The following is a 25,815-nucleotide window of genomic DNA, read 5'->3' as shown; positions in this document are numbered from 1 at the left end:
CCTGATGGTTTTAGGCTGAAGGACCGGTTCCTATTTTGAAACACTCAGACTGTGTATGACACTAAATAGCAGTACTTGGCAACTATTTCCTCTATAGTCTTCATTTCCCATCGGAGATACTAGTATACTGTATAAGAGCTACTGGAGAACTCCATGGAAAGGACTTTGGCAGAAAACTGGTTCTTTGGGGTTTTCTCTTTGGCAGAGCCGAGGGAGCCCCACAGTCTTTTGTCCCTTAGCACATGGCAATATTTATTTATTTATTTGGAAGATTTTTGCCTCTCGCTCTATATTTATAGATATTTATAAAAATGTAACCCCACCCTTTTCTTTTCTTCTGTTAAAAAAAATAAAATTTATCTCAGCTTCTCTGAGTGTTTCTTTTTTTGTATGCGTACATAAAAATATATCAAAACATGAGAATAAAAGGAATTATGGTAGAGGAGCACTGGGAAAATGTAGAGAAAGCAAAGTTGAAAAAAAATCAGAACTTTAAAATATTCCAGGTTTTCCCCATACACAAATGAACTCAGTAATTTTGACTAATTCAGACAGAATTCTGGAAAACAAAGAAAAAATTTTAATCGTGATTATATTTCTGATCACTCTAGCTTGTTGTTTCCTTCAAAGAAAGAAAATTTTCTATTTGAAAAATACCCACAGACACAACAACATCAAGATCCCAGTAACCCTCTGAAGGAAGATGACACATTCCAGGCTCTGGACAAAATAAGGGGAAATGGCCCACAGTCCAGAGAAAATGCAACCACTAGAGACCAGCCATTAGATGAGCCAGATCCTGGAATCAGTGACAGGAACCTTGAAGCAGTTATGATAAATATATTTAAGGATTTAAAAGGAAAGAATGGTACTAAGGAATAAACAGATCAGAGAAAAGAAATAATAAAGAACCAAGCAGAAATCAAGAATTGAAAGATACAATATCTGAAATAATAAATTTATTAAGCAGATAAATAGCCATTGAAGATAATAAAGTCAACATATACTCTAATCTGAAGAAAGAATAAATACGTTAAAAAAAATCATGACCGGTGTCTCAGTGATTTGTGCGGCAGTATCAAATTGTCCAAAATATGTGTAAGTGGAGTTCCAGGAAAGGAACAGAAAAAGTTGAGGAATATTTGAAGATATAATGACTGAAATTTCCCCAAAACTGATGGAAAATGAACACACTGATACAAGAAGTTCATCAAACCTCAAGAAAAATAACAAAGGTAATCACAGTCAAACTGTGATTTGGGGATGGCTGCAAGAAGAATTTGCAGAAGAATCCACCTGCAATACAGGAGACACGGGAGACCTGGATTTGGTCCCTGGGTCAGGAAGACCCCCTGGAAAAGGAAATGACAACCCACTCCAGTATTCTTGCCTGGAGAATCCCATGGACAGAGCAGCCTGGTGGGCTACAGTCCATGCGGTAGCAGAGTCGGACACGACTGAGTGACTAACACTTTCAACACACTGAAATTTTGCAGGGGAAAGGGTATGGGATCTCCAGATTGCTCTCCAGTGTTTCAGGGGGAAAACATACACATGAGCCTGCAGGACAAAACAAATGGCTCAAAATGTAAGCAACTGGTGAATCTGGGTAAAGAGATTAACATGAGGAGTTTCTTGTATTATTCTTGCCACTTTTCTGTAGGCATGACATATCAAAAGCAAAAGGTTACCAACACACACACACACACTTTATTATAATTATTCTCCACTTAATATAAGGAAATAGAAGCTCAGGGACATGAAGAGACTCACTCAGCCACAAAACTACTAGAAGCTGAACCAAGTCTACTGACCACGGATCTTCCCCATGTTACTGCCTGGTCCCATCAGACATTAACCCATCAGCAGATGAGCCCCAGCCCTTACAACAGGCCACAAAGCCAGGCCTCCCTCCCTCATCCCTTCTGCTTTCTGCTCCCTTCTCCTGTCGCCCACCCAGACTTCCCAGTACCTGCTTCCCCCACACCAGCTTGGGTCCCACACAGAGCTTGACCCTTCCTCCTCCGTCCCTGTGCCCCCCATCTCCATCTGGGTTGCTCGTCTCCTCCCACAGACGAGCAGAGTTCATTCTTGATTTCAGTCTTTGGATCCCACCTTCTGCTCCCACCTATGGGAACCCTCCCGGCATCCCTCAAATAAAGCCGCACGCCTCCCTCGGGTCTTCCCGCCTCATTTCCCTCCACTGCAAAGAGCCCACTGACAGGTCCTGTGTTCATCTTCCTGGACAGAGTACGGCTTCCACAAGGATGGTCTATTTTTCTGTTTATTACTATATATTCGCAGTTCTTAGAATAGCTCTAATAGTTCTTGTAACAGCCTGGCATGTATGTGCCATGCTCAAAATATATCTACCGAATGACTAATTGAACACAGGCATGCGATTCCAGTTATAATTGCAACAGAATTTTTCTGGAAATTAATGAACTGATTCCAACATGTGTACAGAATAGAGCTGCTCCCCGTGCAGGGTACCTGGCTGTGAAGCTGCAGTAACTGAGAGTGACAGTCCTACGGGAACAGAATTGTTGTTGTTTAGTGGCTAAGTCATGTCCGACTGTTTGCGACCCCATGGACTGGAGCCCACCAGGCTCCTCTGCCCGTGGGATTTCCCAGGCAAGTATACTAGCTTGCTTTACTGGATTGTCATTTCCTTTGCCAGGGGATCTTGCCAACCCAGGGACTGAACTCAAGTCTCCTGCATTGCAGGTGGATTCTTTACAGCTGAACCACCTGGGAAGCCCGCATGGGAATCCAGAGCTCCCTGAAATGGGGCAAAGTCCACTCCCTCTAGCACATGTGGGTGCATGGGGGTCTGCCTGAGAATCAGGAACCAACTGGGAAAAGAAAGACTTGGTAACTGTTCACCACATGGGAAAAAATATCTAAAACAGAATTCTGGCTTTACAGTATTCAAAAACAAATTCCAGATGATTTAGAGAGGAAACATTCAGAAAACTCCTTAACACTGTAAGAAAAAGGAGATTAGGATATGACTTCATGGTAGGAAAAGCTTCTTAAAGACACCCCCAACTCCCCCAAATCATAAACAATAGGGTATATCCGTTTGACTTCAAAATAAAAAAAGACACACATATGAAAAAGGCGTATGGTGGCATACACAAGAGATGAGTGAACTGGAGGACATCTTCAAGGCCTCCTATAACTCACCAAAAAAAAGCTACGCAGCCGAACAGAAAGCCAGACCAAGGATGCGTGCCGACTGCTGACTTGCCAGAGAGGGAACACCTCTCTTGACCACATGGTCAAGACACACACACACACAAAAATGCCCAGACTCCAGCAGTCACAGAAGAGCTCATTAACACAGGGGCATAGCCTTCACTCATCAGATTAACACAATTTCACCAGACAAAATCAAGTGTTGCCAAAGATGTGGAGACCAGGAGCTTTTGAAATACTTCCAGTGATACTGAAAAACCTCTGTTCTGGAGAATACTGGCTCCTGTCAGGCCAGGGATGCACGCTTTCTCTGACACAGCACAAGGCCACTCCCTGAAGCACTGTTTCTATTCAGAAAATGGTAAATAAACCAAAACATCCACTGACGGGAGAATAAAGAAATAAAACGTACTGTGCTTATTCTGCAGAATACAGTGGTTAGGGAAGTGACCTGGTCTGTACACACCAGGATAGAGCCCCAAGATACACACAGGAAGTGAGAAGTCAGAATAGACCGATGCTGTGTCCATTTGTAAAACACCAGAATGACAGCGTTCCCCGATGATACCAGGCGGCCACGTGAAGGATGGGTGGGAGTGCGGACCCGTGGTGCTGGCCGCCTCTGCGGAGAACAGGAGGGAACAGGGCAGTGATGACTGCTTAGAGGAACTTTACTTCCATCCCAGTGTGTTATTAAAAAAAAGGAGGGTGCTAGTTATTACTTCTGGAGGGTGGGGGAGTGGGCATTTATTATTTGTCCTTTTCTGATTACGTGCCAGCTGTCTGCAGTGAGCTCCCTGTGTGCGCAACCACATCCTCCGCTGCGGGCCACCGGTGCACTGGCACACTGAGGACCGCATGATCCTAAGCCTGACGCACGTCTAAGTGTGACTTTAGCCTTAAGTGACGGACAGACTCAGTCTTACCCTCTTGTGAGCTGAGGCTCACAGCATTCATCAACATGACTATTTATAAGCAGAACTGCACGGAAAACACTTTCTCCACGGAGACGAGAACTTCAGAGGGACCCCCATCTGCTGCACAGAATTTCAGTTCAGTTCCGTCGCTCAGTCCTGTCTGACTCTTTGAGACCCCAACAACAGCAGCATGCCAGGCTTCCCTGTCCATCACCAACTTCCTGAGCCTGCTCAAACTCAGGTCCGTGAAGTCGGTGATGATAACCCAAATCCCTTTTCTCTAGCACCATCTGGTGGAAAAGAGAGGAAACCTCATCTTGAACAAATCCCCACTGCTTTGAAGCAAATCAGCAACTGTGTGCTTTCTTAAGCACCATGTTCAAACTAAATTCTTCAGCCCGCAGGTTAGATATGAAAGGTCTGCTCTTTTTGTTTCTCCTGCTTTGATTCCCTCTTTGAAAATTCTGTAATAGATGATGGTTCTTCCTCACTATACTGTTCTTCAACTACAAGCCACATTCATCTATATCTCAAACCCTCCAGAATCCACAGTTACAACAGTTGATTTCCGTAGTAAAGATTTAGTGTCATTTGCTTTTACGTAAACTATGATAGCAGGTTTCCTTTAAGGGCTTTTTGAATATAACATACTGTCACACAAATATGGAGTGGAAATTACAAGCACCCTCTTCCAAGCACTGGATGAAGACAGCAAAAGAAAAAAAAAAAAAATACAGTATCATACCAAGAAAACAAGTTAGCTTTTTCAGACATAAAAGAAAAACATTAAAAAAAAAAAAAAGAAATTAAAAAGGTGGGGAAAAAAAAAAAAAAAAAACCCAAACCATAGTAACAGGGTTATTCATGCCTCAATTCACAATACTGAGTTCCCTCATCCATTTACAATACAGAGAGGTCACTGAGCAGGGTGGTAAAATTACCCTGGAAAATTCCAACTGTATTTGCACCAAAGAAGTCCATTTTGGATGGTTTTCTATTAGTGTTTTACATGGCTCTGATTCCACTCGAGTTTTATAACCTGCTGTAATGGACAGCTTTTTAACTGTTTCCAAATCTGCATTAGCAGAGGACGGAAGTCAAGTCAAGAGGCACTCCCTCAGAGGCTCACATTTGTTGATTTCCATGCAGATGATTCAGATTTAGGGAGTTTTGCTCACCCCAGCCAGGTGGCCCTGCAGGTTCACACACACACACTGGGCAGTTGGTCTCCCTTTGCCTCCTTTCTCAAAGTTTAGGATGAAGACAGTCATCCCCGTGTTAGGGCTGACTGAAGTGAGCTCGGACCTGCTCAGAGTCGCTGGGAACGAGCACTTGAGGTCGGTCAGAAAGTAATCCAACAGGCTTCGCATGTAGGCGCCGTGACTCACGACTAAGACACTGGCTGCTAGACCCGGGGCACCGCTGTCTGAGTTAAACGTGGAGGCACAGTTCTTCCCTAAAGGAAATATCTCTGCCAGGGAACTTTCCAGACAGCTGCTCGGGGCTTCCTGGGAAAACTGTTCGTTCTGACCGGCTTCTTTCAGGATCAGTTGACAAAGAAATTCAAAAAAGTCTTTCCCACGCCTTTTCAGCTGCAATGAAAGTAAAAAAAAGGTGAAATAAAGTGACATTAATGACTATCTTAAGACATAAACAGGCTTCCCTGGTGGCTCAGATGGTAAAGAATCTGCCTGCAATGGAGGAGACCCGGGTTCAATCCCTGGGTCAAGAAGATCCCCTGAAGAAGGGAATGGCAACCCACTCCAGTATTCTTGCCTGAAGAATTCTATAGACAGAGGAGCCTGGCAGGCTACCATCCATGGGGTCAAAAAGAGTTGGACACAACTGACCGAATAACACTTAGGATATAAACAGAACTGATTTTTCTGCAAGTCAGTAATACCACAGAAGCAGATGAAACTCTATTCATTCAATCAGTACTTCCACTGACACTAGTAAGTAAGTGCCCAGTATACTTCTGGAACCATAAGAGCACTTCGGGGGCAAAGGTGAGTAAGATACAATGCCCAACTCCTGACTTGAAGCAAACAGAAGGTCGTGAAACGGCGTCACCTAGGAAACCGCATCCAACACTTCTGAAGCTCAATGACGGCAAGGATGAAAGGCCGGCCCTCGCTGAACTCTGCAAAGTCCTTACAAGGGAACTATGAAAATTAAAAATGGGGGGAGACGACCACCCGTAACACACCTGAGCAGCAGAACACTCCAGGGGCTATGATGTCACCTGGAGGGGTGGGGGCAGGGGAGGCGTGACGGCCTCTATCGGCTGCCCTCCCCGAGCGGCACACATCTGCTTCACTGACCCCCCCGTCACTGCAAAGACTGCTGCTCCCCGTTCTTAACAAGACCATCTAACAACCCATTTCCTCAAATCCATGATCAGTAATGATGCCAAATTAATAAACGAGATAAGACAGGACAGGTTAAAAAGGGGGGGGGGGGAATGGTATCATGCAGATGTTCTGTGAACCAAACAACTTGCAAATTGCTTAGCTAAAACTCAGAAACATCTTGCTCACACGAAGAGTCAGGTTTCAGCTACTCGGATGTCAACCAGCTCGTGGACACAGCCACTTTCCCCCAGGCTGCATACCTGGTCCAAGGTCTCTCCTCCGGGCGGTGTGAACGCTGGGCACTCCTCCCCCGCCGCTTTGGCCATGGCCCTCAGCTCGCTCAGCGGCCTGCCTTCTGCAGCCCCATATTTCTGCAATGATCCAACAGACAAAAGTGCCTCAAGGGGAATTTGCAATTCACAGACAATTAAGTACATGTCTACAGCACACTTTCAGCTTACTTTATCCTATCTCCTCTGAAAAGATGCAAACCCAGGTCCATGTGACTTCAGAGCTCGTGAGCTGTTTAGGCTCTTAAAAATCAAGCCTTAGCAAAACGCACAAGACACAGAGGAAATACCAATGGCCAAGAGACACGGAAAATCTACCTTCTCAGGAATCCATAGTAAGAAAGATTAAAATGACACCTTTCATAAGTCATTAAATCAGAAGACCAAAGAGACCACTAACAACCAGTGTTGATGTAGGAGGATCGGAGGCTGGGAAGAGAACTTTTCACTTTTAAACTCTTCTGTACTAAGTCCTCACAAGTATGCCTTGCTTTTATAATTTAAGATGCCTCTCGCCTACGATTTTAATGATTAAATAAGACACTATTCACGAGAGTAAGTAAGAGTAATTGCCACACAGTAGATTCTTCATGTAACAGCCAATTTCACATCCCAAGCAGGAAGGCATTTGATTTCTAGCCATGGGATAAACTGAGTTGCTGTAGTGATATTTTATGGTAGAAGAACAACATATAAGTAAGCTATTAATACTTACCCTTTCTCGGAGTCTTGAATCATACTTTACTGTCATATCTTTGCAAAATTTGCTCTTCTCCAAAATCCCATGCACGGTCTGCAAATCAAAAGACAACCATTTCTTTTCTTATAAAAATAATCATTACTGGGGAATCCCGTAGCATGCCAATGGTCGGGGCATGCTTCCATTGCAGGGGGCACTGTTCAGATCCTTGGTTGGGGAACTAAGGTTCTGTATGACACGGACCCCGCCCCCCGAAAAAAATCATTCTGGGAGGGCTCAGGATGGTATCATAGGAAGACCCTCAACTCACGTACTCCCAAGGACAAGGAAAACCCCAAAAGGCTAACAGTAGATTTTCTAGTAGAAATCTCACAGGTCAGAGGTAGTGGTGTGACATATTCAAAGTGCTGAGAATTCCAGCTAAGAATACTCTACCCAGCAAGGTTGCTCAGAATGGAAGACAAGATCAAGAGTTTTCCAGACAAACAAAAACTAAAGGAGTTTATCACCACAAAACCAGCCCTACAAGAAATATATATGGGGCTTCTTTAAGCTGAAAAGAAATGGCACTGATTAATAGCAAGAATACATGAAAGCAAAAATCTTATTGGAAAAGGTATATATATTAATATAATAAAGGTTGTAGAGCAATCACTTATAAAAAGTTATTGACAAATACATATATGTGTCAGATATACACACACACATATAACATACACATTTATCATTTTCTCCCTTCATATGTCTTATTTATGCTTTGTCCCAAAAAACTTTCATAAAGACTTTTCTCCTGTGTTTTCTTATAGAAGTCCCATAGCTTTAGCTTTTAGACTTGTTCTATGATCGGCTGCAAGTTAGTTTTTGTGTACTGTGTAGGCAAGAGTCACATGTCATGTTTTTCCAGATGGCTGGCGCATTGTTTCAACACCTTTTATTGAAAAGACCACCCTTTCAAACACAGAATTATCTTGGCATCTCTGTCAAAGTCCAACTGACCAAAAACACTTACAAAAACAACTGACCATGTGAGTGTGGGTCCCTCAACTCGCACTTGAAAGAGAAAGTCTTTATTTCACCTTAATTTTCGAAAGCACTGCAGAATTGTCATTTCTACAAAGTATCTTTTACCTTCACACTCACCCCAACTCTCTTCTCTGTTTCCCTTTTGAGACTTCAACTATATGTAATACTGCACTGCCTGGTGCTGTCCCACAGTTCAGAGACTTTTCATTTTTCCTTTTCCAGCCTTTTTCCCTTCCACAGTTAATTTTGGAATGTTCAGTTTCCATGTCTTCACATTCACTGACCTCTTCTTCTACAGTGTCTGTTGCTGCTGCTGCTGCTAAGTCACTTCAGCTGTGTCCGACTCTGTGCGACCCCATAGACGGCAGCCTACCAGGCTCCGCCATCCCTGGGATTCTCCAGGCAAGAACACTGGAGTGGGTTGCTGTTTCCTTCTCCAATGCATGAAAGTGAAAAGTCAAAGTGAAGTCGCTCAGTCGTGTCCGACTCTAGCGACCCCATGGACTGCAGCCCACCAGGCTCCTCCATCCATGGGATTTTCCAGGCAAGAGTACTGGAGTGGGGTGCCATTGCCTTTTCCATCTACAGTGTCTAATCTACTGCTAATCCCACCCTGTGAAATTATCATTTCAGAACACTGCATTTTTCATCTCTAGAAGATGGAGTTGCTTCTGCCGTCTCCTACTTCTCCCCTCATTATGCTCCTCTGAGGGCAGTTTGGCCTCACTGTGAAGGGGTGACACTCTCTGTATTCAGCAAAGCCTCCACTTGTGCTGTGGGAGCTCTAACACCTCCCCACTTTGTGTGGGCCCCAGGAATCAACTGGACAACCGCACCCCTGCAACTGTTCTCCCCCGGAGTTCGTTTTCTGCCCTCGTGCAGTTCCAGCCACACGTGTGCAGACTAACCGTTCACCAGAGACTGATGAGGACTTCTAAACACGTGTCTAGAGTCTTCTCTGTGCATTTCTCCCTCCAGCACGCCCACAGATTTTAGTTACTTAAGCCTTCCAAATTCTAAGCTTTGTCCCCTCAACTCAGAAACCACTGACCTCCAGCTGGCTGCTTTTGCAGAAGTCTGGGGATCACTTCAGTCAGAAAACCACAACAACTGAGGGCTCATCCCCTTTGTTTCACCCCATCTGAGACTGCAGCCCAGGCTTCCTGGAGTCCACTACCTAAAAACAGTTGTCTCACAGGTTTTGTCTTGTTTTCTGGTTGTTTCTTGGGGGAGGCTACATTCCAGCCCTGTTATTCCCCCATGGTTATCACTAAAGTCTCCTTCCCTTAGCTTTCAGAAGTTGATTTGGTTTTTTCAAACCTCTGGGATTGTTTTTATAGTAATCTGCTCCCTAAAGATATTTCATACATCTTTCATTTCTTTATAGCAACATAACTGCTTTTTAAACTCGATCTGAGTTCCAATATCTGACATCGCAATCGTTAAATCTCTGTGGTGTTTCCACTGGGTTTCTCTCAAAACACCCTCTGCCTTTTTTTGGCATTCTGTTAGACATTTTCCCCCAAGCTGCTCTGATTAAATTACCAAAATAAAATAAAATATAAAAGTGAAATAAAAAGAACTTCTGTCAGCGAGGAAAGAGGATTGGGGATGATGTTTGTGTGCGATTTAATTCTCTATGAACTCTGGGAGGAAATTTTTCAAGGTCCAACTGTTGAAACTTTTGACTCACGAGCCTCATCCTTGACTAAACTTACCTGCTTTGTCCTTGTAAGGTCACTGGAGAAAATATGAGTAAACTTCACATCTTTAAGAAATATACCAGCAGCAGCTGCTTGTTTAAATCCAGTTTCTGAAAGAGGCTCATCTATTCCTTGTCCTGCAGTATTAAGAGAAGGAACAGTAACGTTCAAATATATGTAACGGATGCAAATAAAAATCATACCTAAGAGAATATAAAGAGCGTTTATATTTTATTAAAAGACTTCCTTGAGTACTTTCCACATAACTGTTCAGAAAACTAAAAGCAAGCAAAATTAAGCTATAATCCCTATAGAGGTTCAGGTAGACAAGTGTTTTCCAGCATGTCTGCCTGATGGGAACTGGTGGGTGATGAGACTGTCTTCAGCTCCCCTGCCTTGCACCGCCCACTTTACCAGCCTGTTTCATTAGTGCTGCCTCTGATCTACCTTTTCAGCCCAGCTGCTGTATCTGGGTGGTTGGATCATCACCTAGAGAAGTTTTCCTTCTTTATCTCCACTGTTAAAATTCAGTAACATACAGTACTGCAAATTACTCTCCATAAACGCCGACAAGCCTTCTACCAGCTTAGAGCAAAGATCAGTTCGGCCAGCGACACGACACACAGGACAATAAGCCATCATGAATGAGGGTCAGCAGAAACAACGGGTAACAGACTTGGAACCGCCAGTACTTCAGACATGGAAATCAACAGAGACTGCACATTGCATCACAAAAACAAGCAACAGCAAGTACTCAAAAACCAGACAGGTTTCTGAAAGAGCTAAACAAATCTTTTAACAATGAAAAACGGAATTGCTGTGGAGGTAAAAAATATCCCTCAGTGGATAAAAGGAAATTCATTAAGCTGAGAAGCTTCACAAACCCAAAGGTAAGGCTGAAGTCATCCCCCGTGCCCCTCTCCCACAGATATGAGGAGATAAGAGCACGTCTCAGACATGTTAAGACATGGAGGAAGGACAAGGATTCCTAACTACAGCCAGTGGGAACTCAAGAAAGACAGAAATGGAGAACAGGAAGCATGAAACGGAACAGGAAGTGCTAAATGAAGAACAGGAAGTGTGAAATGGAGAACAGGATGTGTGAAATGGAGAACAGGAACTATGAAACAGAACAGGAAGTGTGAAATGGAGAATAGGAACTATGAAACAGAACAGGAAGTGTGAAATGGAGAACAGGAAGTGTGAAATGGAGAACAGGAACTATGAAACAGAACAGGAAGTGTGAAATGGAGAACAGGAAGTGTGAAATGGAGAATAGGAAGTATGAAACAATAGGAAGTGTGAAATGGAGAACAGGAAGTGTGAAATGGAGAACAGGAACTATGAAACAGAACAGGAAATGTGAAATGGAGAACAGGAACTATGAAACAGAACAGGAAGTGTGAAATGGAGAATAGCAAGTGTGAAATGGAGAACAGGAAGTGTAAAATGGAGAATAGGAAGTATGAAACAATAGGAAGTGTGAAAAAGTGTGAAATGGAGAACAGGAAATGTGAAATGGAAAACAGGAACTATGAAACAGAACAGGAAGTGTGAAATGGAGAATACAAAGTATGAAATGGAGAACAGAAATCAGGAAAGACATAAAACTACAGATAAAGGAAACACAATGCACACCAAGGATAAATTATTAAAAAGAAACACAAAACCCTACCAGATTTAGTAAGAGAAACTAGAAAACCAAAATAAAAAGACTTTAAAAACAGCTACAGAGAAAGACAGATGGGACACCATGGGATATGATGGGACACCATGGCCATGATGGGATATCCACCATGGGACACCATTTGGTTGAGAGAAGATCTCTGGACAGGAGCAAAGGAAGCCAAAATAAAAAACTCAGAAGAGTAATAGCTTCCAAAAGAACCATCAGTCTATAACTGGACTAAAAAAGACTAAAGAAAATAAAAACAGAACTGCCTGGAACAGAACTGATTGAAACTATCTTTACCACCAACCGATTTACACAAGAGAACTTCTCAGAAAAGATGCTTCAGGAATGAAGGTCCGAGATGCAAAAGAAATGGTGACAGGAGAAGCTGGCAAGTAGGGCTGTAAATGTAAACAAACACTAAGTAAAATAATGACTAGGTTGCACAGGTGAAAACAGACAGGAGACTAAAACAACAGCACATGCCGACACATTTTTCAGGAGAGAGGATATTTCCCTTCTACTTTATTAGGTATGAATGGTGACGATATAAAGACAACGATTAAAAGAACAGACATGGCTTATTTCAAGGCCAGAAGGCAAGATAACAGGGGGTTGGATAAGGGAAAGAAAAGCAGGCACCTAAGAAGTAAAGGTGGGAGAAGGAAAAGATTAGAAAACGAAGGGAAAAAAAAGAACCACAAAGGAAAAATCCAAACACACCAGAAACCAGAGTCAACATGGATCAAACCACTCTCACCAGTTAACAAAAAGACTGCTTTTTTTTTTTTTTTAAGAGAACCAGAATCAGCTGCCTACCATTGACAAGGTTAACACTTAGGAGACCAGTACCCAGCAAGGCTGAAAAGAAAGGGATGGGAAAATACACACCAGGAAAATTCCAACCCCACACAGCTGGAGCTGCCATCTCTCTCTCAGAAACACATGACTTTGTGACAGAAGTCTTACTAAGGATTGTGAAGATCACTATAAATAAGGTTCAATTCACCAGGAAGATAGAGCAATCTTTAAATTTGTATGTGCCTAATAAAATAGTCTCGAAGGATGTAAAAGCAGAATATATAAAGCACAAATTGATAAAATTGAAGGTATTTAAGGATGAATTGGCTATCACAGTGGGAAATTCAATATATCTCACACATAAACTGACCCTTATGTCATATAGGCACATGAGTAAATTTACAAAACTAGTAAAGTATGGGAAGATTTGAACGACAAAATCAAGATTAATGATTTGATATAAAATTCCAAACCCAACAATTAGAAAACAAAGATTTTTCTCAAACATATAGTAAATTTATAAAAACTGACCACGCTAACCAATTTCAGACATATTACCAAATAAGCCATATTGTCAAAACAGAAAGCAATCACACGCTAAGTCAATCACAAAAGATGAAGAACAAAACCAAAGAGTCCACTCATTTGGAAATTCAAAAAACAGTTCGAAATAACTTACAGAAATCATAAATCATAATGGAAATTTAAGATACTTGGTACTGAATATTTACTAGATTACTATAAATCGAAACCGTAGGCATGCAACAAAAACGGTACTTAGAACCATATAAGCTTGAATGCTGACAAAACTTAAAAGAAAAAGGTGGCTGTGACTGAAGAAACTAAGCATCTAACTTCCAAAGTTAGGAAAAGAACACAAAACAAATCTAAACAACAGGTCCTGAACATGGAAACTTTTATTCATGCTCTACTGCCAGTTTCAAATGAAATGAGACAAGTGAGCAGGGCCCATGAACAAACAAGGTAATGAGTCCTGAGGATGCTCTGAGTGGGGCCCAGGTCAGTGGGAAACAGACTGGTTTCCAGCAGAAGGAGGCAGGCACGTGGGGTATTAAAAATCAGCTCCTGCAAACACCAGATGTCCCTAGCCCCAAAATATAAAACTCAACGCTTGTATCATCGGAGCACAGAAATAGCATGTCTAGCTGAAAGATATTCTTTGGAAGCCAGACCAGCTGGATCACAGGGAGATGAAAAGAACCTGAGCCCAAATTAACAGAACAAGCTTGGCTGAGGTGGGGTGGGGAGGAAGACAGAATAAAGTACAACCCCACGTGAGAACAGGAATTCTCTTTTTAAACTATTTATTTGTTACTACTAAAAATAATACATCTTAGCAGGAAAAATACCATTAACACCAGCCAGTAAATTTCTGTTTCCAAATATGAAGTCATTTTAAACCCTGGCAGATATATTTGAAGACAATTAGACCCAATACAGCTCCTTAATCAGCTGAGAGGTCGCTTTGGAGCCGCCCACAACCAACTTGGACCACTGGTCTTCACATCCAATTCACTCAAGACACTTACTCCTCTTGAGTACCATCTACTCTGATCATACTTCTGTGACCATATGCTTTAATTCTGTAATCCCAGGTCACAGTCCAGACCTGCCCCCGGTCCATCCTACCCTATCAGATCTCTTTAACCTACATTTCACATGAACATGAACAGAGAGAGCTAAAAAATAAAAGTCAGAGAATACCAACCTTGAATTATTTTCTCCTTGTTAAGTCTTGTTTCTCCACTAAAATAGAAACACAGGGAGAAAGCCTTTATCATCAAATTAGGTTACTTTTGAAATGAGGGGAAAAAAATCAGCAATGAAAGGTCATGATATTTGTAAAGACAGCACATTGTACCTACGTTAGAATCTAACCTGTAAAAATGACACTCTGAACTACTATCTGCAGCTGTCTATTCTATGTACCAAATTGATGAGCTAAAAATTTCAAACTGTTCCAAAGTAAAATGTATATAGATAAATCTTCAGTGAATTGAAGGCAGAGAATATTACTTTTCAAAGTATATGTACAGATACACAATGGAGTGTCACTCAGCCATAAAAAGGAATGAACCTGAGTCAGTTGTAAGTGATGTGGATAAACCCAGAGCCTGTCGTACAGAGTGAAGCAAGTCGGAAAGAGAAAAACAAATATTGTATATTAACACATATATATGGAATCTAGAAAAAAGTCTTGATGCACCTCCTTGCAGGGTAGGAACAGAGACACAGATGTAGAAAGCGCATCTGTGGACATGGTGGGGGGGGGGGGTGGGCAGACGAACTGAGTAGCACCGAGATGTACACACCACCACATGTACAACAGATAGCTAGAGGGAGCTGCTGCACAGGGCATGGGGCTCAGCTCGGGGCTCCGTGAAGCTAGGAGGGAGGGACGGCAGGGAGGCAACGTACGTGTACAGGTATCTGACTCATACTGCTGTACAGCAGAAACTAACTGTAAAGCAATTATACCCCAATTAAAAAAAAAAGTGTATGTACAGACAGAAAATTTTTGTTAAAAATCTTCAAATATGTTGACCAAAACTACTTGCCCAGGTGTCAGGACCAAATAGGACAGCCAGTCCACCCATTCGTCTGCTGGGCTGAGCGAGCAGGTCCAGGGGACCATGAGTGGAGCGGAAAGGGGTACAGGGACCCACAGCCCCCACCCTGGCTTCCGAGCAGCCCCAGCTGCTCCGCTCTGCAATGCTGAGGGATTACAAAACCAAACCCAGCCCATTCTGAAGCAACCAGAAGAGTGACAGGGTGAGAAACACTGTCACAAAACAACTGGATTGAGGCTGGCCAGGGGAGGGCGGGGCGCACTGGCATCCTATGGGGCATATTTTGCTTTCAAATCACCTTATAAACATCACAGAGAAGCAATCTAGCAACAGGATTTTTTTTTCTCCAAAAAAATGTGCACAAATATTTAGTTTTACAGCCTTGTAAATGTTTGTTACAAACCAAACATTTCTCAAGAGGTTTGTACAAATCCTTGAAGCAACTGGTTATAGCTAATTTGGGGAGTGGGAAAGAAAAGTGGGTGGCTAGAATAGGTTTCAGAGAAGGCAATGGCACCCACTCCAGTACTTTTGCCTGGAAAATCCCATGGATGGAGGAGCCTGGTGGGCTGCAGTCCATGGGGTCGCTGAGGATCAGACACCACTGAGTGACTTCACTTTCACTTTCCTGCATTGGAGAAGGAAACAGCAACCCACTCCAGTGTTCTTGCCTGGAGAATCCCAGGGACGGAAGAGCCTGGTGGGCTGCCGTCTCTGGGGTCGCACAGAGTCGGACACGACTGAAGCGACTTAGCAGCAGCAGCATAGGTTTACTATTAATCCACTTCCCTAACCAAAGCTTGGCTTGTAGCAGCCACAGGGAAAATCAGGAGAGTGGAAAGGTCAGAGGAATATATTTTGAAGGAGCCAGGAGTAACAGCACTCATTTTCAAAATCTGCAGTGTGATTCACTTCCAAGACAGATACCCGACTCTGTAAGAATCCCAAGCCTTATGACAAGAAGCCAAGTCTGATGACTGGCCATTTATAGGCCCTCAAATATGCACCGTTTGTTTGGGAGATTATCACGCTGTTCTTCACTTTAAAAGACATTTTATTTTGTTAGTTCTGGTTTATGCTCGACAGTGCTTCTCTAGAAACGATGTAAGAGAGCTTAATTTCCTAATCACATCCTTTTAAATAATTCAAATTCAGCAGACAAGTACTTGGGTTTGCCTCAGGAGAGACAAATCATGGGACATTAGGGTACAACTGGGGCGAGCTGTCAAAGTAGATATGCTCTGGTATACACGAGAATGGAGTGTACTCTCCCGCTATTCAACCATGAATAGACAGCCTTACAGTGATTCCTCCACAACAATTAATTCATTTGAAAATAGAGAAGTTTCCAAGGGCTAGGAATGTGAGGATTTTCACTGGATGGTTGGGTGGGAGTTAGGGAACATAAAATACCCAATTCATGATACATTTGTATCTACATTAGATTAGCCCTAGCTGCACAGGCTCTTCCAATTAATCAATCCTACTCCCAGAAAACACACATCACAGGAACATAACAATTACATGTATCTTTATAAAAGTTTACAGATGATCCAATATTCAACTTGCCTGCTCTATTAGAACAATGATTAGCATTCAATGAAAACTAAGTAACTGCCCAAAGAGGCAGAATTAAAAAAAAAAAAAAAATCAGTGTTGCTGTCAATACCTATACTAATTAATCATCTTTCAGGAATTAAAAGTAAATTAAATTTAGTTTGTAAAAATGTTTATAGAACTAGCTAAAAATGGAAGTGAAATGGGATAGTTTGGCAGGCAACTAATTGAAAACATCTACAAGAACGTTTCAAGGGAACCAGAGGCCTTTTTGTATTTATTGGGGTTTTCAACAATGCTGTTCTAAGACCATGAGAAACTACAGCTCAATCAGATTAGTAAACTTGAAGTCTGAAATCTGGGGTATTCTGTTCCAACAATGATACACGCTGGCACTCTTGCGTTCAAGGATGTTGATGAAGATCAACATGCTGACAGAAACAGCACCAGATTCATAAAGAATTTGGCTGAGCTTAAACTGCAATTAAAAAGTTTTCTTCCATTATCAGAAGAGTCACCGTTCAATAAAACTCAATTTAGTTCAGTCGCTCAGTCATGTCCGACTCTTTGCAACTCCGTGGACGGCAGCACGCCAGGACTCCCTGTCCGTCACCAACTCCCAGAGTCTACCCAAACTCACATCCATTGAGTCAGTGATGTCATCCAACCATCTCATCCTCTGTCATCTCCTTCTCCTCCTGCCCTCAATCTTTCCCAGGATCAGGGTCTTTCCAAAGAGTCAGCTCTTCGCATCAGGTGGCCAAAGTATTGGAGTTTCAGCTTCAACATCAGTCCTTCCAATGAACACTCAGGACTGATCTCCCCTAGGATGGACTGGTTGGATCTCCTTGCAGTCCAAGGGACTCTCAAGAGTCTTCTCCAACACCACAGTTCAAAAGCATCAGTTCTTCGGCACTCAGCTTTCTTTATAGTCCAACTCTCACATCCATACATGACCATAGCCTTGACTAGACGGACCTTTGTTGACAAAGTAATGTCTCTGCTTTTTAATATGCTGTCTAAGTTGGTCATAACTTTCCTTCCAAGGAGTAAGCGTCTTTTAGCATCTTGTTTCTTTTCCTGAAAGAATCATCAATTTTTAGCTTTGAGAATTCTGAAGGAGGAAACTAACTATTCCCTATCAATTATTTCAACACTTTCTCTGCAGTTTCTTATGGATGCCTGTGTGCTCAATGGCTAAGTAGTGTCCGACTCTTTTTGACCCCATGGACTGCGGCCTGCCAGGTTCCTCTGTTCATGGGATTTTCCAGGCAAGATTACTGGAGTGGGTTGCCATTTCCTCCTCCAGCGGATCTTCCCGACCCAGGGATCAAACCTGCATCTCCTGCACTACAGGTGGATTCTTTATCACTGAACCATCATAGAAGCCCTTTCCCATGAACAGAACAGAACAAAGTAAACTGTTCTTATCACTCTCCACAGTCAGATCACAAGAAATAAAAAGTAGTTTCTGAAATGGCTGCTGATAGATAGTCAAGCAATCCACAAACCCTAGGCTTTAATTCTAAAATAGGAGGCAGAAGGGCAAAGCAGTTAACAGGATGGGCCACAATACTGCCACTTTTACAAGCCCTAGGCTTTAATTCTAAAATAGGAGGCAGAAGGGCAAAGCAGTTAACAGGATGGGCCACAGTACTGCCACTTTGGTTTAAACCCCCTCCCCAACTCATCACGTGATTTTAAGCAAGTCACATGACCTCTGTGTCTGTTTCCTCATCTGCAAATTGAGAGGCCTTCTTTACCTCACTGGATGGTAGTCAGAATTTAATTACAATAGTACCTGGCAAATACTAATTCATTAAGACTTATTTTTAAATTAATTCCTCAAAGGATTTCTTTGAGGAAACAACTTTACACCTTTCAAGCCCTTTTTAAGAAGGGAGGAGGGGATAAAATATACATTCATGTAACAACTGTCTATTAAGCATCTAAATAGGGATCAGCTTGTTTTTCAAGGGGTGGTTTAGCCTAGATTTTCTATGGCTTCTGGGCTTCAATTTTATGTCAGGCATCTAGAAAGTGCTGCAAATTAAGAGGAAAGTGCCATCAAGACTAGTTCCTGTTCTGCTATGGAGTAGCTGTAAGTCCTTGGAAGGTCACATGATGGTCATAAACCATTCTATAAAATGCAGAGGAATGGGGTGGAGAAAGGATCTCCATTTCTCGCTTGGGCATTAAAATCCTGTGAGTCCTAAAGGGACAACTTGAGATCACAGCTGAGATAACCTTCCTATTAAGGAAGAACAGGACCAAAAAAAGACAACTAAAGGCAGCTTGACAAGGTTAGACCATTCTGATGTTGCTTGCAAGCTCCAACAAGTCAAAAATGGAATCTTAGTGACCTGCAACCCAGTCCTCTGATACACAGAACCCACTCAGAATGCTGGTCCCATTAACCACACACACACATACTGGACAACAGGCTGCATTTTTATCAGAGCTGTCTTTAACAAAAACAAAAGTTCGTTAATTCTCATACATGCTCCCCACCCCTCCCCAGTGCTATGCACTTTACCTTTCTAACATTTAATGATCACACTAATCCAGTGGGGTGGGGGCTATCACTATCCCCATTTTATAAATCAGGATACTGAGGTAGTGTAAATTAAGTCGGTTAAAGGAAGCCCAGGTTACAAGGCTCCCAGGTGGAGCCCAGATTCCAATCTATGTCGCCCTTGCTTGAAAAATCTGTGCTCCTGACCGCTCTGAACTCAGTTAACACCGGGCAAACATAGAGTCAAAAAGGAAAAGGAAGGCATGGCAAGACATGTCAGCATTTGGCTCCCTGTAACGTTGCATGTTAAAAATATTTGTTGAGGGCGGTGCAGGCGGCTGAGAGCAGGCGAGGCGCCCCCCCACGGCCCCAGCTCCTCCCCCAGCGACCGAAGCTCTGCGGGGAAGAAGAGAATCTCAGATCCGAGCCTGGGGGACCGAGGGGACAGAGTGGGAGCAGAGCCTGGAGGGAAAAGGTCAGCCCCGAGCCGGTCCACGCTGCAGACCCTGCGGGCCCAACTGGGGGCAAACGCGCGGCCCGGGAGGTGCGGGGACTCGACTGTGTCTTCGGATTCAGCCGCCCCCAAGCTGGGGTGAGGTGGGGGGGCGGGATCTTGACCTCACTCCTTCCGACATCCCTGTCCCCACGTACTGAGGGACCGATGACATCTGACCCCTGGCCTTCTGCTCAGCGTCGCTGGGCCAGTAGGGCCGGAAGGGGGTAACTCACGGGGAACATCCAGAAATCGCCAGGCCGAGCAGAGGGGGAACACACGTGACAGGACTGGCGCGGCGGGTGCGGATCCTGGGTCCCCCCGGCCCAGCCCCGCAGCACGCCACGGAAGGGACAGGGCAGCCCGCGACGGCCATACTCACTGCCGGACCACGGTCAGAGCGAAGCGCGTCATCCCGCCCACGCCCGGAGCCAGAGGACCAAGGACCTCAGCGCCGCCAGAATCCGCACCCGCTGCCCAGCACTGTACCCGCTGCCCAGCACTGCGCCCGCCGAGCCCCGCCGCTTCCGCACCGCGCCGCCGGCCGGCTCCTCAGCTATAGGTGAAGGCGGCTTCCACGTCACTCCCTGACCAGCCAATCAGGGAGGCGGAGGCCCGGCAGGTCGCGAAGACTGATGGGCGGCCAGATCCCGCCCAGGGCCGTGGCGCGTGCGCCGCTGCGCGCAGGCCCGTGATTGGAGAGCGGCAGGTGCGGCGGCCCCGCCCCGAGCCCGGCAGACGGGTTGCGCTGGGGCAAACCCAGGGCTGGAGGCTCCGCGATGATTAAGGCTCCTGCCGCTCCGATTGCGGTTAGTCTGATTTGAGGCTGGAGTGCGGCCAGCAGTCCTGCTTCGTGGGTGTACAGCTCCAGACACGTTCGGTCCTAGGGTTTATGTTAACCGCTGGCACTGGAAGCGTGGGGTCAGCAGTGTGCCTAGACCCACCCGGCTTCAGCCCCCACCTCCGCCTAGACTGACCTGCTCCGGACGCAAAGTCTAGGCTTGGCCCCTGGCAGCCCTTTGGCAACCCACTCCAGTACTCTTGCCTGGAAAATCCCATGGGCGGAGGAGCCTGGTAGGCTGCAGTCCATGGGGTCGCGAAGAGTCGGATATGACTGAGCGGCTTCACTTTGACTTTTCACTTTCATGCATTGGAGAAGGAAATGGCAACCCACTCCAGTGTTCTTGCCTGGAGAATCCCAGGAACGGGGGAGCCTGGTGGGCTGCCATCTATGGGGTCGCACAGAGTCGGACACAACTGAAGCGACTTAGCAGCAGCAGCCCTTATCTAGACTAGGCCTCTTGTTTCGCCTGCAGGGCCCGATTTTTACCAAAAATCCTGCGAAGCCACTTGCTGGAGAATCCTTCCACCCTTGATGTCTAATCGAACTCCTCTTCCTCCATTCTGTTAATAAAATCACGTTCCTCTCCGTCCCCATTCCCCCAATATCTCACCTAGTTCCTCATGGTCATATTTTCCGTTCTCTACCTCATTTTCTATTCTATCCTTCACCCTGCACCCTTGGCTATGCATGTGTGCTCAGCTGTGTGTGACTCTGTGACCTTATGCACTGTAGCCCGCCAGGCTCCTCGGTCCATGGAATTTTCCAGGCAAGAATACTGGAGTAGGGTGTAATTAATTTCCTTTTCCAGGGGATCTTCCCGACCCAGGAATTGAACCTGCGTCTTTTGCATTGCAGGCAGATTCTTTTCCCCTGAGCCTCTGGGTGGCCCACCCTTGGCTATAAATTTCCATTTGTCCTTGTGTTCAGAGTTGCATTCATTTGTCAAATCAAACATTTAAAAAAATTAGCTTTATAATATAAGAGGAGAGAATTGTTTTGGAAAAATTTAGAAAATTAAAATAATATGAAATGTTTAATTATCCAAGAACTACCTATAAAAACCACGTATGTTTTCAAAAACATTGAGAATCAGGAAAAAAACAGTTGAAAAAATGAGACTCTTTGAAAGAATGGACATTATTCTGCGTTATTCGTTCAAGAGTTCAGAGACTACCCTACAGTTTATAAAATGAACAAGGAATTCATTTAAACTTTGTTTAGATATAAGCTGGAAATGACCACTGATAAACTTTTGTTGACAACATATAAAATAACATGCTGGTTTGTTTTGTTTTTTATAAAAAAGGATGCTTTGTTGTGGCAACTCATATGATAGAATTCTGAATTAGTCAGGATAGGCCAAGTTATGGTAACAAATTAATCCTGGAGTTTCCATGGCTTACTACATAAAAGTTTTCTTTCTCTCTCATGCTACATGTCTGACATGGATCAGGAAGAGGCTTTACTCCACAAAGTCCTAAGGTAACAGTTAAAAATGACCTCCTTACATGGATTCACAATAACTAGGGCAGGAAGCGAGAACAATTGAGGGTGTTGAACCAGTTTTTAGATACTTCATTCAGTGTCTGAAGCTACTCACAGGACCCTCCTTAACTGCAAAGGTGGCAGGAAAAGTGAGGGACATGTGAGTGTTTAGCGTGTGGACAATGCCTCCCATACAGTGTGTGTCCAGGTCTCCGTGGGTTATGCCTTTGGTCCTCTTCTGTTCTCCACCATGCAGTCTCCTCACTGATCCTACCCAGTGTACAGATACTTGTGTCTCCAGCCTGCAGTCCCCTCCCTCAGCTTTCTCCTTATTCGTTTACTTTTTCTTCCAGTTTTACCAAGATATAATGGACATACAGCACTCTATAAGTTTAAGGTGTGCAACATAATGATGTAATTTATACCCATCACGGAATGACTGTCACAAAAAGTTTAGTGAATATCCCTCATCTTGTCATGTCACGTGTTAGTCGCTCTCAGTCGTGTCTGACTCTTTGCGACCTCCAGACTGTACCCCGCCAGGCTCCTCTGTCCATGGGATTTTCCAGGCAAGAGTACTGGAGTGGGTTGCCATTTCCTACTCCAGGGGATATTCCCAACCCAGGGATCAAACCCGGGTCTCCCGCATTGCAGGCAGCTTCTTTACCATCTGAGTCAGCAGGGAAGTCCAGTAAAACTCTAGTGATTATCAATCAAGTTCGAAATTGTTTCTTTTCCTGAAAGAATCATCTTAGAGACACAAAATTGTAGCAAAAAAATAAAAGGCTTTTCTCCTGATGAGAACTCTTAGGATTTACTCTCTGCAGCTGTGTTTATATCTTTATCATGTTGTACATTACATCTCTAGTATTTATTTATCTTAGGGCTTCCCAGTGGAGAAGGCAATGGCACCCCACTCCAGTACTCTTGCCTGGAAAATCCCATGGATGGAGGAGCATGGTGGGCTGCAGTCCATGGGGTCACTAGAGTCGGACACAACTGAGCGACTTCACTTTGACTTTTCACTTTCATGCATTGGAGAAGGAAATGGCAACCCACTCCAGTGTTCTTGCCTGGAGAATCCCAGGGACAGGGAAGCCTGGTAGGCTGCGGTCTCTGGGGTCGCACAGAGTCAGACACGACTGAATCGACTTAGCAGCAGCAGCAGCTTCCCGGGTGGCTCAGTGGTAAAGAATTCACCTGCCACTGCAGGAGACACCCATTCCACTCCTGGGTCAGGAAGATCCCCTGGAGAGGAAATGGTAACCCATTTCAGTATTCTTGCCTAGGAAATCCCATGGACAGAGAAGCCTGGCAGGGTACAGTCCATGGTGTCAAAAAAGAGTCGGACATAACTTAGAGACAAAATTTTATTTATCTTGCAACTGAAAGTGTGTACCTTTTGACTGCTTTCATCCAATTTCCCCACTCCTCAGCCCCCAATAACTACAAACCTGATCTCCCCCGCTCCATGGGTTTGTTGTTGAAGTATAATTGACCTAAAACTCTATGTTAGTTCCTGTTACAACACAGTGGCTTGACACATTTCAAAATGATCACCAAGTTAAGTGGTTACCACACGTCACCTGTATTCCCCTCACTGAACCTGTAATACCCACTACTCATTTATTTTGCAACTGGAAGTTTGTACCTTCTAATCTCTCTCACCTATTTGTTTCCTCCACTACCGCCATTTTGCCGCCTGTTTGCCCTTTGTATGTATAAATCCATTTCTGTTTTGTTATATGCTGGAATGTAGGGTTTTTTGGGTTTTTTTTTAAGGAAGGGACTCCCTTGTTCTCTTACACGTGCCTGGAATGGTGACAGTCACGTTGCAGAAGCCCAATCAACATTTGTCATCCACAAAAATCATGCTCCTAAAGAATAAAGGGGGGCGGGGAACATAAGAGAAAACTCTTTACTATGGTCCGGGAAGATCCCACGTGCTCCTGAGCAACTGAGCCCGTGCATCACAACTTCTGAGTCTGCACGCCTAGAGCTTGGCAACATGACAAGCCACTGCTATGAGAAGTCCATGTAGTGCAACGAAGAGGACCCCCACTCGCCACAACTAGAGAGAGCCCACGATCAGCAACGAGGACCCAGAGCAACTAAAAAAAGAAAGAAAGAAAAAATGTTTTTCAAGACTCACCAAAATAGAGATGAGAAGATTTTGAGCTGAAGACTCAAAATGGACCAAGCTGACATCAGATGTTAGTCTAAACTAACGAGAGTCTTCAGGACCAACTAAAATTTGGTGCTTTTTCAATTACCCCAGTTACTGTATTTTTAACACCATGACTTTGCTTTTTGCTCCTCTGGCTTTTAAGTTGGAAATTGTCAGGGTTTATGCAAATGTAATAAAAGAGAAAGTCTTGGACTTTTATCGGCAGGGATTTTTTTTTTTTACACCACCCACTGTCATAATTGATTACATGCTGTACCCTGATGGAAGAACAGAACTTCAAGGCCAATAACAAGTCACAAATACATGGTAAACCATCTGCTTTGTCCGGCGATTGAGAAATAATAATGTGAGCAGTGATCCAAGCAGGAAGGGGCTGCCAGTCCAACTGTGCCCAGTCCTCCATCAGCTTGATGTCTGAAGGTGCAAGGAGATTTGTTTTGGCAGTCACTCTGTCAACATCTGACATCTGTCACCCAGAGTTCGCCATTACTGCTGCTTCCAAAAAATTATATCTGCCAATCAAACGGCTTTTCTACTGATGGATGGTGGAAGGAGCCTGCTTCTGGGGAACTCCCCTTTATTTGAATACATGTATCCAGTAATCCCTTTTCATGCCTTGCCTGATAGCCTGTCACTTAGTGGGGGAGAGAACTTTGCCTAAGCCCAAGTTCACTGATGTTTGGGAGAAGGGCAGCAGGATGAAGGGGATACTGTGGACAGAGTAAATGCTTATGGTTTCACTGTCGTGGATCAGAGCAGTCTCTTCTATCATGATCTACAGGAAAGCGATACCTCCCGTCATCTCTGCCCTTTTGGAAAGTTAACATTTGCATTCATAACGCCTTTAAAAATAGTTGACAAGGTACTTGATGTGTTTGCATATACAGTCACTGCTCACTGGAAACTGGTTCCAGGACTTTCCTTGGGTACCACCATCTGTGAATGTCCAAGTCCCTTATACACGATGGTGCGTATATAACGCACCATCTACGATTGGCAGGTAACCTATGCACATCCTCCCAGACACTTTCAGTCATCTCTAGGTTATTCAGAATACCCAGAATATAAAAGCTCTGTGAATAGCTGTCAGAACTCTGCGGATTCAAACTTTACTTTTTAGGAGCGTAAGTCACTCAGTCGTTTCCAACTCTGCAACCTCATGGACTGCGGCCTGCCAGGCTCCTCTGTTTGTGGGATTCTCCAAGCAAGAATACTGGAGTGAGTAGCCATTCCCTTCTCCAGGGGATCTTCCCCACCCAGGGATCAAAGCCGGGTATCCTGCATTACCGGCAGATTCTTCTCTGTCTGAGCCACTAGGGAACTTGCTGGAATTTTTTTCTCAAATATTTTCGATCTTTGGTTGAACCTATGGATATGGAAGGGCTATGGTCAGACACTGCTTGAAACTTACAGTATTAGGTGTTGTACCTACACTACCTCGTGTAATCCCTTTAATAATCCAGCATCTTACAGTTAACAAG

The 25,815-nt window shown here is 44.0% G+C and overlaps 1 protein-coding gene across 2 annotated transcripts; it reads right to left on the bottom strand.

The window, feature by feature from the left end:
* Positions 1 to 557: 557 nt before the first annotated feature.
* Positions 558 to 20,368, bottom strand: TIGAR (TP53 induced glycolysis regulatory phosphatase). Of its 2 annotated transcripts, none has more exons than XM_045165254.1 (6): positions 20,200 to 20,368; positions 14,391 to 14,428; positions 10,204 to 10,325; positions 7,478 to 7,555; positions 6,733 to 6,843; positions 558 to 5,710 (listed from the first exon to the last, which is right to left on the bottom strand). In XM_045165254.1, exons 1-6 carry the CDS (start codon positions 20,229 to 20,231, stop codon positions 5,279 to 5,281), a joined length of 813 nt encoding a protein of 270 aa, XP_045021189.1. In that variant the 5' UTR covers positions 20,232 to 20,368; the 3' UTR covers positions 558 to 5,278. The 2 variants fall into 2 exon arrangements, with proteins under 2 accessions (XP_045021189.1, XP_045021190.1); XM_045165255.1 differs by lacking the exon at positions 20,200 to 20,368 and adding an exon at positions 17,450 to 17,508.
* Between the last annotated feature and the right edge of the window lie 5,447 nt (positions 20,369 to 25,815).

Source organism: Bubalus bubalis, chromosome 4, assembly GCF_019923935.1.
Source record: "Bubalus bubalis isolate 160015118507 breed Murrah chromosome 4, NDDB_SH_1, whole genome shotgun sequence".
NCBI lineage: Eukaryota > Metazoa > Chordata > Mammalia > Artiodactyla > Bovidae > Bubalus > Bubalus bubalis.
Note: the sequence above shows the minus strand (reverse complement) of the source record. Positions and strands in the feature narration are given on the sequence as shown.

Excerpts from the sequence above, each read along its gene's own strand:
- TIGAR (XM_045165254.1), bottom strand. The coding sequence starts at position 20,231 with ATGACGCGCTTCGCTCTGACCGTGGTCCGGCA. Across the intron at positions 7,556-10,203 it reads ACCTTACAAGGACAAAGCAG|ACCGTGCATGGGATTTTGGA; the intron begins GTAAGTTTAGTC and ends TTTGATTTGCAG. Across the intron at positions 5,711-6,732 it reads GAGGAGAGACCTTGGACCAG|CTGAAAAGGCGTGGGAAAGA; the intron begins GTATGCAGCCTG and ends CTTTCATTGCAG.